Source organism: Ostrinia furnacalis, unplaced genomic scaffold, assembly GCF_004193835.3.
Source record: "Ostrinia furnacalis isolate ACB-3 unplaced genomic scaffold, ASM419383v2 OfSCF0419, whole genome shotgun sequence".
Classification (NCBI taxonomy): domain Eukaryota; kingdom Metazoa; phylum Arthropoda; class Insecta; order Lepidoptera; family Crambidae; genus Ostrinia; species Ostrinia furnacalis.
This window is the reverse complement of record NW_021130658.1, coordinates 94,276-106,896: the sequence shown is the minus strand read 5'-3', so window position 1 is coordinate 106,896 and position 12,621 is coordinate 94,276. Positions and strand designations below refer to the sequence as shown.

The window sequence follows — 12,621 nt, the reverse complement described above, 5'->3', positions numbered from 1 at the left end:
AAATTAGGTACATAATTTTATCGTACGTTTTGTAGCACAACGTAAAATTAGAGTAACTACAATAATAGGGTGAAACTAGACAAAGTTTGAACTGTTTTTCTTTCTTTCACATGTAAATACCTACCTGTCATTTTAGATTGGGGAATCCAAGTGATGGTCTTGCGGCCTCTTCTTCGGTTTCGCTCTGGTTGCTTGTGTAGCTTCAGTAGTGTCAGCAGGGGTATCTGTGGTAGTTTCTGTAGTAGTTTCGGTAGTAGTTTCTGTAGTAGTTTCTGTAGTAGTTTCTGTAGTAGTTTCTGTAGTAGTTTCCGCGGTAGTAGTTTCAGTGGTCGTCTCTTGCGTTGTTGTGTCCGTAGTAGCATCTGTACTAGCTGCTTCAGTCGTAGTTTCTGTTGTAGCTTCTGTTGTAGTTTCTGTTGTAGTTTCTTCTGTGGTAGTTTCTGTCGTTGTAGCCTCAGTTGTCATAAAGTCGTCATTAGAATCCGTAATCTCTTCAGCGGCTGTCGTTACTGTAGTAGTATCTGTAACCGCTTCTGTCGTTGTTTCTGATACCGTTGTGTCTTCAGGACTCTGAGGTGTTGATTTAGGTGGTGTAGGTGATGTAGGCTTTAAAGTAGTAATTATCTGTGATTTCTGCTGTGGACGTGTTATGACTACCGCTGACATTTTCGCTTTTGGGGAGCTCCCCAATATGACCTTTACTATGCTTAAAGGCATCCAATGACTTGGCATGTTGGACTCCACTGGATTTGCAATGAAAATCAATGGATCGTTGTCTTTTGCATTTAGAGTAAATGTTTTACTAATGAGTACCACTATGGTTAATCTTAAACTATTTGTACCTGAAAACACTGAAAAATTAAACAAGATTGAGCTAAATGGAATTTTAAATGACGTAATCTACAATTAATTTGAAGTGGATAATTTTGCATTAAAATAGGTATCACTCATATTTCAATGTTACCTACTTTTGTCAATTAGAAACCGTAGTCCAATCTTATTTCTAGCTATAAAATATAACTCATACTTTTATGATTGAACAAAAACATTGAATGTCTATATTTTTTTACTCTCTGATCGAGATTTTTATTCCTTACAATCCTTTTATAATTTTATTCAGGTGTCACTGTCTTTCCTCAAATCTAACACACTTCGCAGGGGTGGTACACAAGCAAATAAATAAAACAAGTTTCGCAAGTTACGAGTAGGTAAGTGCCTTACCTACGTATTTCACAACTAAGATTAGCGCTATAAAATTTTATTCACGCATTTTGTGCAGTTGAACTGTTGAAGTTATTATACCGGAAACTGAAACTCTATCCTACTCTATTGCAAGTCAAAAACCTATAATACATACATATCTAGACTAAAAGCCAAATTGTTTGTTAATTTAGGTTAACTAATATTATATTGTAACGGATTTAAATCATTTATTTATGTAGGTAACAGTGTGGTTGGATGCAGCTTGGAGAACAAGCAACACATGTATACCTACTATCTACGTAAATTGATAGAGCACGATCAATGATGTGATAGATCGTAGTGAAAATCTAATAAAACACGATTGAAACTAAGATCAAGTTTCCATCGAACAAATGCAATCTATCAAAATATATCCGACTTTAAAGATCTTTTGTAAAGAAATCATTTATCAAATACCTCTCGCTGATGCGCCTGTCACATTATATTAAAGAGAGATCCTAATGGCCAGCCAAGTTGAAAAGTTCTCCGCAGTTGGGGCCGAGGAGCCGAGGGCTGTATATTCAAAGTTGGTCGGGTAAACCCATTGTTCGATGAAAAGCGAGTTGCGCGAGATTTACTTTGACATTGGGACGTTAAGATTGTTGAAGCCTGCCTAAAGCCTACAGGCATAGTTGTATTTTGTAGGTATTTGGTATTAATTATTAAACTAGCACCAGCCGTCCTATGTTTTGAAATTTCTAGATAACTATACTTTAAAAAATCACCTCTAAGCCGCTTTATATTCAAACATGTTCTTATTTAAATTACTAGAACGCCTAAATGGTTGTGTTACCAACCTTTCGATTTAACAAGTAATTAATTAAAAGTGGAATTATTATCATAAGCTAGTCCTTAAGTTGATATTTCATCATGGCTAATACTTGCAGGAAGCTTATCTTAAGCTGACAGCCAATTACGCAAGTAATATCATATTGTTATTTTATTTAGCTCAGGCAGTGAGTAGTGAGATAGCAAAACTACGCGTCTAGCTTTATCTTTTAGTAAATAATAAATTAAAGAATAAATCGCCTGCGGAGTAGGGTAGACCGCACGAAGGAAGGCTTTAAATATCTTGACAGATAGGATAGGTCTTTAGAGCGAAATAAATCTTAAAAGGTTTTTGATTTATAACTCCATAATTCGTGTGAGAGTTTTCGTTTCTAAACAATATGTCAGAGAAACTCGGTGCAAAAATGTGTAAATTTGGCGGCAGGTCTAAAGTGGCGCTTTGTTTGCCGTGGAGAGTGCTCGGCTGTCGTGTCGCCTGACCGGGCCACTGTTGGCAAACAATGGTCACTCACGGTTGTGTAGATTTGCCAGTAAATTAATGGAAAATAGGCCGAAGTAGTAATAGTTAATCGGAAGAAGTTGATCAGTGGTTGGAAATCTCTCACTCTACGCTTGGACGCTTACTCAACCAGTGAAGGTTACGTTTGTGATCTAGAAATCAACAGTACCATAGTCCTGTAGGCATGATCAGCTCACACCCATTAGTTGATTTTTTATGCCACCTTCTGAACGCCACTATCATGAGTTAGAGAAAACCGGTAACTCTAGGCTCGTCGCCGAATGGCATGGGGCGCTATAAACAGATACGTTGCTTTATGAGACAGCTAACGATGCTAAGTACCTACGTGCTTAAAATATATCATGTAGATATTGTATTCTGATAAAAGAATCAGATCTAACTGGTGTGGTGAAGGCCGCGGGAGGTACCTGGATGCGGGCGGCGCAGGACCGGTCGTCGTGGAAATCCTTGGGAGGCCTTTGTCCAGCAGTGGACGTCATTTGGCCGAAACGAACGACGAAAGAAAATACTATAGTGTCTGCGTAAAATAATTACCTTTCTCTGGCAAATATTTAGTTTGGCTGAGCGTACCTGCTGTATGTCTCGCCAAAGCAAGCACCTCACTATATCTAAGTCAAGCGACGTCAGCGCGGGCCGAGTGCAGGCGGTTAATAAACACCCTGTATGCCACGAGATATTGCGTCGATCGTCATCATATTTTACTGTCCTTCAGCTATAGGTACATCAGTTAATAATATAGAGCATGCCTTTCCAGTGGTTCTACTACATAGTTGCACTAGTAGTATCACGGGTAATAATTTTATATTCCTTAGAACATGCAAAAAAAATTGAACTCTACTAAATAGTTACTTTTAATAGTACCAGAGATAACGCATGTAATACAGGTTGTATTTGTTGTTAAAACAACAACATTAACAACAAACTAGAAAAGGTGTGATAGGACAGGAATACAGGATATACAAGTAAAATGATTGATGAAGCTCCATGAGGGTTAGCACATTAAAGTCACAATATATTTTGCAAACCTACCAAGAATTGGTGGTGATTGAAATCCAGATATACAAAATGAAAATAATTTTGTTTACATGCGTTTGTGAGAAAATGACAATGTAGCGTCAACAAAATACACAAGTTCTCCATAAAGCTTACACAGGATATGCAAGTCTTTGATGTTGAGCTTAATCTAGCGTGAGGGCGAAGTTTAACCGCAGACTCATAAGCTCGGGAGCTTAGATTAAATATTTATCAAGTTTCTTTGGCTAACTATGGAATATTAAAATGGTCAGTAACTTGGTAACAGTTTTATAACCTAGCACCTAGGGATAACATCTAGGCGTTAAGGAATTAAATAGCATTGTAAGTATTAATTTGGTGTTTTAGGAAGTGATGTCCATAGGACGAAATAATACTTTATCATAGAAAACGATCAAGAATGATTGAGTTCAGTACAGCTGTTGACAGTTACTTATGTACAGACGGCACATAAGCTAAATACTGTCATCATCAACAGCCCTTTACAGTCCACTGCTGGACTATGAGCCTCCTCCACTATAGTGGAGGGTTTTGCCATAATCTCCACGCTTGGCGGGCGGGTTGGAGATCGCAGTTTAAAAGATTGATGTTTTTCAGAGAGCGCTGCTGCCCATTCTCTGTTTGATGTGTAGTCCCTAAGTCGCCTCTTACGACACCCGCGGGAAGAGTAGGGGTTGGTGACAAATGTATTCTACTCTGCCGTCACCACACGGCTAATAAATATAGGAGCAATTTCGCAACAAAAATGTAGGTACCTTAAATATTTTGATGTGCCTTCAACTGTACTGAAACCACACTAGAATCTTTTGTGGTAAAAACAGCTGAAACGTGGTATTATGAAGCATTCATCTTGCGGTGACAACGCAAAAAATAAATAACGGGTCCACCAAGACACTACACGTGACATGACACACTTTTCTTAACATGACAGGGTTTTCAATCTTTAGGGTTTCCTTTTCACCAGGTCAGCAAATGTGAACCTTTAAGACAGCTTTTACTTAAGGGCGTCATTTATGTACTTAGTATGAAATTATCTGCAGCGCGTCTGTCGCGCGTTTGTCGCGTTGCTAAAGTCGCCTAAATGTGAGATTTATTGGCAACAAATACCTACTTTATCATCCAAGCTGTATGCAGTAAAACAGTAGAAATATCCCAATTCAAGCTTTTTTGTGAAATAAATATTCTTCAAACAGTTTTATCTCAAAAGATTTTCCTTTCAGCAACATTTGATATTACACTCGATCCATCAAACGAAATACTACGAGGTCGATGCAAATGTCCGTCATATTCCTTAAAAGCTACATTGACATGATAAATGGAACCAAATCTAGAAATAACGTCTCTGCCCAGCACTTATTTATGATACCTAATATCGAAAAAGTACGTTACTTTATGCCCTCGTTTTTGCTTTTGGAAACTAGTGTAGTTTTCCTTTTTATTTTTCGTTAAAATATTGTGATGCGAAAACCGTTCAGTGGTCTACAATGGTTCGAAAATTGAGACCTGACAAACTTTGTTTGTTTTTATCTGGACACAGAAATAGCGGATGATACCTACCTGAAATCTTGTAATTCTGAAATACACGGTTGCCTTTCATTGGGCTCCACCATTTCACGAAGCAATGTATTATCCTACAAATTAAGTAATTTACGTGTTCCTTTATTTTTTAATAGCTCAATCCTACTATTAAGTCTGGATGTTTGTTACTCTTTCACGCAAAAACTACTGAACGGATTTTATTGAAACTTTACAGTATTATTGTTTGTAACCCAGATTAACATATAGGCTATAAATTATGCCGATCTATGACACTAAATTCCACGCGCGTGAAGCCGCGGGCAAAAGCTTCTTTCATAATAAGACTTGTTATAGCCTCATGTTATCCAGTGTCCAATCCAGAAACTAGTTCCATGTTTCTAGGGACTCACCAGTAACTAAATAGGTAAAAATGCTCTGACTTTGAGCTACGATTTATCTAGATTGTCCTACCCTGTCAAAGTACTCTCAATCCGACGACACACTTTCCATCTAACAGCAAAGTGATTCTACGCCGACGATGATTTATTATGCCACTTACAAAATAGCGAGTCATAGAGCGTACTATTGCGTAGTAAGTAATTTTGTGTGTAAACAAACTTCATTCATAAAATATCAAGCCTTTTCCGCGCTCTTACCAGCCAGTGTTTACAGAGAAATGTTTTTTCTTTTGTCACGACGCTTTTGGGCGGGAAATTTAGTAGAGATGAAACGGATAGTTGTTTGGCCGGATACCGGATACCGGATATCCGGCCAGCTGCTAGGCCGGATAGCCGGATATCCGGCGGCCGGATAGTTGGCCCATTGTCTCGTTGCATGTCGTGTCGAGTTTAGCGCCGCACAGGTGCTTCGAACGCGATCAGTGGGTCTATTAGTATACTAGACTAGTCACACTTTTCGAAAATCGAATCCGTCCGAATAGAATGTCAGATTTTGCCACTTGTCTAGGGGGCAGATTAATTCGGGCGATTTTGGTTGCCAACGTGAGTGTGTGATTGAATAGCGAAAATTAAATGAGTTTACTTGCTGCGTAATCCGACTGAACTGTTTGTATACCTATTACAAAGAAATAAATAAACTGCATCATGTCATCACATCAGACCATCATCAGTGAAAAAAAGATCGCCTATTTTATTTGGCAATATTCGAAATATTATTAACAGATATTTACCATTTATGTATTGTCATTAGAGAGAATAGCCCAGAAAAAGAAATTAGTTTTTTGAAAGACCTATTATGGCTTTTTTGTAACTTTTTGGACTTTAAATAAAAGCCGTCATTATAATAAGCCATTTTATTGATATTTACCTTAAAGATTAATGTAGTTATTTCATTTTATTAATAGGAAATTGTCGTATTGTTTTAATATCCGGTATCCGGCCGGATAGTGAGTTACTATCCGGTATCCGGCCGGATAGTAAATTTAGGCCGGATATCCGGCCTACCGGATAGTTACCGGATATCCGTTTCATCTCTAAAATTTAGGCATTTGGACAGACCAAAAAGGTTTTCGTCCCAAAAATATGAATGTTTAAAATATTTCAAGAGTTTCGTTAAACGTTTGTGGAGGTTAAAAACACATTTGTAACGCATACTTTGCTTTGAATGTGGCAATTTAGATCATAGTAATACATTGCTGTAATAGGCTCTATTTGTTTTTAAAGAAGAGTACAGTTTTAATGAAAGCTTGTAGAGAATATTACCCGAATAGAGTAGTGTGTTAGTGTAAAAGTTAAGACGTATACTCATAAACGCGAGGTCGGACAAAAGACAAAACAAAAACTTATGAAATGTAATTAGAGTTTTAACTTTTTACTTATTATCGATTTGTATAAGCACAAGTTTCATATTCCAAAGCCTTTAGGTTGAAAGAGCCTCCGTGGTTTGTGTTAGAACCCAAAATGAGCAAAATACCAAGCCCTATTGTGGAACCGGTGGAATACTGGGTCTGTGCCGGTATTCAAAGGGAAAATTTAGTGTTGCCGTCATAAAGGCCGAGTAATTTCACTGTTCCGTTCTATGCAGCCTAGTTCCGCTCTCAGGTATAGGTTTTAGTGCACGTTCATACATGCGGAGCTTCGGTATACGTGGTGCAGGTCATAAGCGGATATTAATTAGTTAAAAATTAATCCAAGTCAAAGTCAAAAATGTATTTATTAGTCTGTATTTCTTCTAAGTTCAATAACGAAATGTTTGATCTGTTTAATAAAGAAATAAATTGGCAGAATTATTTTTGCATTTTAATATGGGATATGTTATGTAAAGCGGTCGCACTGGGTCCGCAGTGTAAATCAAAGTTTGGGCTGGAACAAGCGTTAACATAATGTCGTAACTTCTCTAAATGCTCGCCATTTTGAGGCTTCGGGTGTAAGTGCATGCATGAATGAAAAACGCTTGCTAAAATCAGCTTTAGACTTTAACCGAGGTACTAGAATACCCGCTTGCATAACAATTTACCCAATTATTTTTATGTTTACTTACTTATGCTTTGGAAAGTGCGTTAAATGTTGGTCCCGGTTAATAATATAATACTTGGTGTGGCGTGTGTCGATAGGACCTTCGTGGTTTTGTAACATATTGCATTGTTCAGATTTAAGAAATATCCCACAGTTGGTTCATACCGTTGCCATGCCTCATAGCTGGCCTGTGCTCTTCAGTTGGAGGTAATAATTGAATTACTTTATCTTTCCTTTTTTGAATGCGAATAGAAATGCTTCAAAAGTGTGCTCTCTGTTTTGAGATCCGCCCCACGCGAAGTGTGTGCATGAACGCAACCTTAGCCATAAAATAATAGTAGGGTAAGGTGGTGTAAGAGTGCGCACTTTAATTTTGAGACCCCATAAAAAATAAAATACCACATTTAGAAAAATCAACTTCATTTTTTTATAAACTCCGTTTATCTGTCAACAAATTATAGAAGAAGAAATCACGCTTATGTTATTAGTTAAGGTAGGAACTGAAGATATATAAAAAATGAAAATTGCGTACTCTTATACACCCAGGTGTATAAGAGTGCGCGTTGAGTCGTATAAGAGTGCGCGGATTAATTCTTAATGCACAAGTCGCACGTATACAGTCCTTGGCCTAAGTAGCCAGTACAGTGTTCATGCCACCATTGCGCGCACACTGAGCACTCGATCCAATCTTCCGTGATAAGTTCTCGACTTGTGCCTGGTTGAATTCCATAGCTCTAGCAACGCTTGTAGCAGTTGGTTGTCTCAATGATATATCAGGATATCTCTTCAAAAACACCGCAACCATTCTTTTCTAGCTAATTTAGATTCTGCATTAAACCTGTTTGGTATATCATATACTTGAGCATACTCAAAAGCTAGCTCACGCAATGCCTTTGCTGTTAATCCAAAGTACGTGTTTTTAAATGGTACCTGAACTCTTTTACAACTTCATTATTCGTATTGTTTTGTCGGGAAGAAGTTCTCTTTCTCCGAGACATGCTGTAAATACACAAAATAAAATATAGGCATAATAAATGACATTTTATTTTACCCACAACACTTCGGTAAATAAACGTCGTATAAGAGTGCGCGCGCAATCTTATACGCACACTCCGTGCGCACTCTTATACGTTTGACCCTTTTCAATCAAATTGAACCACTGCCGCCATCTATTGAGTTTTCGGGCAAGTTTTTCGAATGAATCGGTTAGCTAAGTAGGTAAGCTATTTGCATAAAAATTGAATAATTTTGTTAAACTGAAAGTCAACGAACAGAAATCTTTGCCAAATGCAATAAAATTAGATCAAAACGAGTAAAAAAGTTTCGACTCACGTGGAATCTCCTGTTTTTAACCAATTTCGATTTTTTTTCGGCAGTGTAACCTTTATCACCAACAGATCAAAATACAACTTAAGCTAGCCGCATACCCCTCCCAGGATCGACGTGACATGCGATGCGCACTCTTATCGCCCGCGCACTCTTACACCACCTTACCCTACATTTGGAAATTCCTCTACACAGGATTGTGTGAATGAACATTTTTGTGTTTATGTTTCAATTAAAATACTTCTCAAGTTCGTAAGCAGCGTAGGTAAAGGTGAAGGTTGCACTTTATCGATGTTTTTTGATTAATGACGAGAACTTATCAATCTTTAGTTAATTTTATAAACTAAGGTATTTTTTTATGACGAGAACTAACTTAATTTTGTAATCTAACAATAACGTTAGTCGCATTGCGTAGTGTCGTAGTGTGTCGCATCACGTTTGTCTCTGAACATTCCGCGCTTACTAAGTATTTGCAAAGTTAGTCCATAGATTATTGGGTCCAATCTCAAGAGGGTTGTATGTTCGTCTTCTTCCTCGGTCCCTCACTGATGAGGATCGCGACCACATAATACTAATTCTACCACCGACTGAGATCATCTTCATCCTCCAAAGGGGCGTGCAATTACCTAAAGAGGATTTAGGACGCTATTTGGATCAAATATGTAATTGCTCAATAATGAATAATAAATAAATAAAATAAATAAATAAAATTAGTTTTTGTGGTGTTTTTAATCCCTTTTTCATACGTCATATCATCGTTTAAGTCAAATGATGTCCTTGGAAGTTCACTGCTTCCAAGGATTACCACAACCGTGACTTTCACCTGATCGTCATGTCCACCTAGTGGGAGGCTTACCCAGACTACGTTTTCCGCCTCGTGGTCGCCACTTGAGGACTTTTCTTCGCCCAAACATCACACAATGTCATAAAATATCTTCTAGTTTAACACTGCTTTACTCGTATTTATTTTCTACAGTCTACCTAGAATAAAGTTATATCTAACTACAGAAACAGGCTAAGATAAACAGACAATAAATACCCAGAAGCAAGCAATAATTCAAAACATTAACGATTGGATGCAGGGTGTTGCATTACGCGCTGCAGCGCTGCATTCAGATTTATGTGCGGACTCGTGATTTGTGGACCGGAAATAGACCAGACACAAAGCCTTTGGTATTACATAGTTACAGGATTATAATGTAAAGGAAAATGTTGTAGTCGTCTTAAAACGGTTATTTTGTATGATTTTGATACTTTTTCATTTTCAGAAAATTATTAGAGGTTTTATTTTCCTCTAATAATTTACTGAAAATGAAAAAGTTTTCGATGAGTTTCCTCTTACAAGAGGACAATCAGGAGTTAAATATTAGGCATTATACATTTGAATTGAAACTTTGATACTCCATGTACTTTTTGAATAATAAAATGTGTAGACGATTAGGCACAACATTGATACCGATTGCTTTAATGCTAACACGAAATTGAATAAAAACAGCAACTCAAGCATTGAGTGGTAGTAGTAGCACAGGCATTTGTTTAATTTAAGAGACATGCAACTCTATAGGTGTACAGCTGTTGTTGTTAAATCTGTTTTCCAGCTAGCACTGCATCGCGTGACAGAATCGTAGCTTTCGTGTGAGCTGCTGTCAGTTTTTACAAGCCGGTTGTTTAGGCTAATAAAAATTAAACGCCAACTGATGATAGTAGAACGATATAAAACAACTCGTTAAATACAAATATTGTATACGGTCGACAGCACCTCAGTCGCTATACAAATATTTGTCGCATCTATTCTATAATACGATACCGCAGTGGTTAGGTTAATATGCTAAATAAGTTAAGTACCTACTATAATTTCAGAATCAGTTGTCTTTGTCATAGACTATACTTTGAAATAAAAACTCGTAGAGTAAGACAATATTGTTTTACATTTGATAACGGTGAAAAAATCCTTTTCTTTTGCCTTTTCTCCAAAATTTTACTCTATGTTGGTGGAAATATTTTCATCGCTGCAGAAAGCCCAGTCGTTTCCATAGAAATGGATGATTTCAGTATTGAAAGTAGATACCAATCTCCGACTTGACTACATACAGAATGTCGTGTGATAAAGCCTGCACTCCGTGTCCCGCCCAGGACTAGGGTCACCACATGACTGAATTTGATAGGATATGAGCTACCATTAAAAGATACTATGTGCTGTCTGCTTTCATGTTTAGAAAGGTTATTTTTTGCAACTAACTCGATATTGTAAACTATTAGAATAAGTTCTAACAACCCGATTTGCGATTGCGATAGACGTGTGGTTGAGTGGATGTCGTAAAAGGTGACTAAGGACAAAATAATATGCCAATACCAGACCTTCCCTCGTCTGGCCAGCGTGGAAAATGTAGTCGAATAAATCCTCCATTTGCCTCTGGTAAATACGAACGAGGGTCGTGGTAGACTTATTATAATACTTACTTATAATGTTTATGACAGTCGCGATGTTTTAATTCGCCTATTGGATGGTGGTGGTGATAGTCTTAATTCACCTGGACCCTGAAATCCTGGAATATATTGACTGTTGCGGCTTAAAAAATCAAGAATACCTAATATGGATATGTTTTCCCAACGCCTGGTAACCCTACTCAGTCAGAACTCGAGTGGGCAGCTTTCTACGATATGGAACCGTGATGTGTGCGGCACGAATTAAATTAGCCCGCCTGTACTGTGGTGTGACGTCACGCCGATGCGAAACCAGACTTTATTAAAATTTATTGCAACCGCTGAATTAATTTGATGAAAAACGTGGAATAATTAATTTTTTGAATGTTATGGTATTTTTCGGTTATTATGGAACTTCGGCCAATTTTGTTTGATACTTACGCCCGTACATTACTATGAGGTCTCACAGTGCGCATGGACACACAGGGTCACACACGAACCAATCACAGAGCTCTATTCAACGCTGTGAGTTCGATTTGCTGCTTCATTTAAGCTAGCATCGTTTGTGAATACGGGCATTAAGTAAGTTTGTTGTAGAGTACATAGTACTACTAAATTTTAGTTAATGCTGATATTTATTTTCGATCGTCGGTACACTATTACTGGGTGTCTATTTACAAAAAAAATATTAGCTGAATGAAAATAAAATATTACTACGATAATGTAATACAAGGGACATCTAAACGGATTAAATCCGTCTGGATATCCTTTTGCTGTTTTGATTGCTGTAAAGCCTAACTTTAGGCAACAAAAACATACCCTTTTTTAGAAGTTGGCTAATAATATAATTTTTGAAAGCGAATTTCGGAGTAAATCTGTCCCTCGGGCGAAGATAAGCCCTCTGGACGGAGGACGAATGCGTAATGGAGGGGAATTTATGACTCCCTGGGTATTAAATGCTTGTGACGTCCGAAAAGTTTTTAAACAAATTAATACTCATTACTTTCCCTTTCTTATAATAAGAAAATTCCAGGTCTTAAGCCCAGGTCCATAAGTTAGCACTTTAATAAGGGCGGCCCTTAATGGATTTTATTTGCTTTACTTTGCAATACCTAGCCATTTTCATCAATTCTTTTTATATAAACTAATCTTACTTTCATTCCTAGATGTTATTTAGTCAATTTATGTCTTTTATGTGTATTAAAGTAATCTATTTAGATCCTCAATATTTACAAAGGCGATCGAGAAAGATTTGATAGTCATAGCTACAAAGAGATTTCTCTGTTTATAGACAAA

At 37.4% G+C, this 12,621-nt stretch overlaps 1 protein-coding gene across 1 annotated transcript; it reads right to left on the bottom strand.

Moving 5' to 3' along the window:
* Window positions 1–132: 132 nt before the first annotated feature.
* LOC114364388 (integumentary mucin A.1-like) lies at window positions 133–732 on the bottom strand. Its single transcript, XM_028320535.1, has one exon. The coding sequence runs from the start codon at window positions 730–732 to the stop codon at window positions 133–135; it is 600 nt and encodes a 199-aa protein (XP_028176336.1).
* Window positions 733–12,621: the final 11,889 nt, after the last annotated feature.

Excerpts from the sequence above, each read along its gene's own strand:
- LOC114364388 (XM_028320535.1), bottom strand. The coding sequence starts at position 732 with ATGCCAAGTCATTGGATGCCTTTAAGCATAGTAAAGGTCATATTGGGG.